General features: G+C 41.3%; 1 protein-coding gene and 1 long non-coding RNA gene across 4 annotated transcripts in view; both read left to right on the top strand.

Annotated features, from left to right (window-relative positions):
* LOC140952255 (uncharacterized) overlaps positions 1-2,159 on the top strand; it is a 4,185-nt gene extending 2,026 nt beyond the window's left edge. Inside the window, exon 4 of the mRNA XM_073401690.1 lies at positions 704-2,159. Within this exon, the coding sequence (XP_073257791.1) occupies positions 704-2,159 (1,456 nt within the window). The remainder of the gene's footprint in view (positions 1-703) is intronic.
* The window catches only part of LOC140952890 (uncharacterized), a 24,207-nt gene that overhangs the window by 19,477 nt on the left and 2,230 nt on the right, over positions 1-2,500 (top strand). The window lies entirely within an intron of this gene.

Below are 2,500 nucleotides of genomic sequence, written 5' to 3' on the forward strand. Positions count from 1 at the left end.
AATTCTTTGGGGGTGAAGCCTTAATTTTCGCAAAATTCTTCAGGGGTAAACCCAAATTCTTCAGGGGTATGACTCAATTCTTCAGGGGTAAACCCATGTTTTACGAAAGTCTTCAGCGGTGAATGCAATTTTAGCCAATCTTAAGGGGTAAGATGAAAAGGTAAGTCCTCAACCGGGGGGTACGGATTTTAAATGCAATAGCCCTATGGCCGTTCACTGTTCAAGTAATGTAATTCTTCTTGCCATCGAATATTTCATTGATTCGAAAGGAGAAAGACAAAACATAAAACTTTTATCAACTCAAAACAACTACTCACCTTTGTTTGGCTTGAAAAAGCTAGTAATAATCTTCATTTCGTCTGATAAAACTGCTAAAAACTCTGACGGAGCTGGAAGTACAAAACACGCTGCCGAACGAAGCGAAGGGGTGGCCAAGGCAATTGCCAAGGCATGGCGTTTGATCAAGGGGCAAGTCGGCCCCAGGGCACAATTACCGCGAAAAGCACAGGAGCCCCACAAAATGCCTGGCGTTTGAAATTAAAGAAAATACAGAGAATATAGCGGAATATAGACGGAAAAAAAACTTGTTTCAAGTCTTTTTTTTAATTTTAATTATTTTTCTTTTTAGCGCAAAAAGTGGGGGCGGGGGCGCAAAAAAGTGGTGGGGCCGCGGCCCTACCAGCCCCTCCCCCTCCGCGGTCCCTGTCAATGACTACTCTACTGATGCTGTGGCAGAGAAGCTTGCACCTTTGACAAATTCCCAGCGAAATGAGGCGCTTAACAGTGTAATTGGATGGAAAAATCCAAAAATCAGATTCTATGGTGGAAGTGAAAGCAATGATTTTCGTGTGGCCTGTGGAGTCGCTCAGACAAATTTAAGATATACCTATATCAGCAGTACACTTGAGGCACTCAATATTGAGCCTGGCAATTTCTGTGAAATGTATGGAGAAAAAATGACTAATCATGTTCAAAAAGATAAACTCAGAAAATCTTCTTTGGCTTATAAACGGGGAAGAGCCAATGCCCGCAGGCAAAACAGTGTACAAACTGCTAAAAAAGAAGCAAAAGAAGGAAAAACATATGAAACCGGAATTGGACTGAACCTAGATCTGAGCATCTTGCCTGCAAGTACCATGAAAGAAATTGAGACCATTGTTTCACCATACACTCCACGACCACTGGCAACAAAAGTGAAATATGATGAAAACAAATTTTATAACTTCTTAATTTTTGACACTGAAACAAACACTACAGGAAAATCTGCTGAGCTCTGTCAATTATCAGCTACTGACCAAACTGGCCTTTATCAATTTTCAACTTACACTTTACCTGTACATGACATTGATCATTTCGCGTCAAAAGTAAACAAACTTAAAATAGTCAAGGTAAATGGCGAAAGGAAACTTTACAAAGACAACAAAGAAGTAAGTACACTACCGTTGAAGGAAGCAATGTCACAGTTTCTTGGCTTTGTTTCACGGTCAGTAGAAAGAGCCAAGTCACGCACAAACAAGAATGTCGTAACGGTGCTCCTAGGTCACAATTCTCTCACATTTGACGTTCCAGTCCTGTTGAGAAATTCTGAGAGCGACTTTAAAGAAAGATTACAGGCAATGGACGTTTTCTTTGCCGATTCTCTCACGTTGTTTAAAACACTTGTCAGAGAAAAAGTTTCCTTCTTGCAAAATCCTGATGGAACCTTCCCAAAGACGAACCAATCATCACTGTATTCTTTCCTGTTCCAAAAGTCCTTCAACGCACACGATGCTTTAGAAGATGTTTTAGCACTACGAAAAATACTTTTTGAGTCACGGATAGACCTTTCGGAGAAAACTGTGGTCGAGAACTCGGGTGTTGTAAGTGCAAGCCACGCAGCTGAGGACGTGATTTATTTGGATCGCCGCCATATTCTAATGCAGACTTTCAAAGGAAATCTTCATCATCCGCAATACCTCAAGAAGAACATGATTGAAAAAATATCCGGAAGTGGGCTGGCATTTCACGATCTCCAAAGAGTGTACAGCAGGTTTGGAAAGGAAGGGCTTATTGCGACACTTTCACAACCACCTTCTTCATCGCCATTGCAATCACCACGAGTGACCACCACGGCTCGAATTTTGGCAACAATAGTCAAGTACTTTGAAGAACATAACTAGTGTAAGCAACTAAATAGAGTTTTCCATCTTCTCGTTCCATAACTGGTGAGATATCACTGAAATCACTGGTAATTATACCAGTTAAATGGTCTTTGGTAGAAAGCACATGTTCCATACAGCTATGTCATTATGCGCATGCGGGCGTGATGGCTCGCGCGCGTATTTCGCTCACACGACCCCGAACCACGCGTGTTTTTCGGATTTTTGTGACGTCAGCGCAGTTAATTAACCGTGAATTTCTCGCGTTTCCTTCGGTAAATTTTTCTAAAAATCGCCTCGTTTCTTAACAGTCGCAGTACCTTTGTGCTGTTATTTTTTTGTCAAAATCTGTAAGAGCTAAA

This window comes from Porites lutea, chromosome 11 (genome assembly GCF_958299795.1).
Source record: "Porites lutea chromosome 11, jaPorLute2.1, whole genome shotgun sequence".
Taxonomy (NCBI): Eukaryota; Metazoa; Cnidaria; class Anthozoa; order Scleractinia; family Poritidae; genus Porites; species Porites lutea.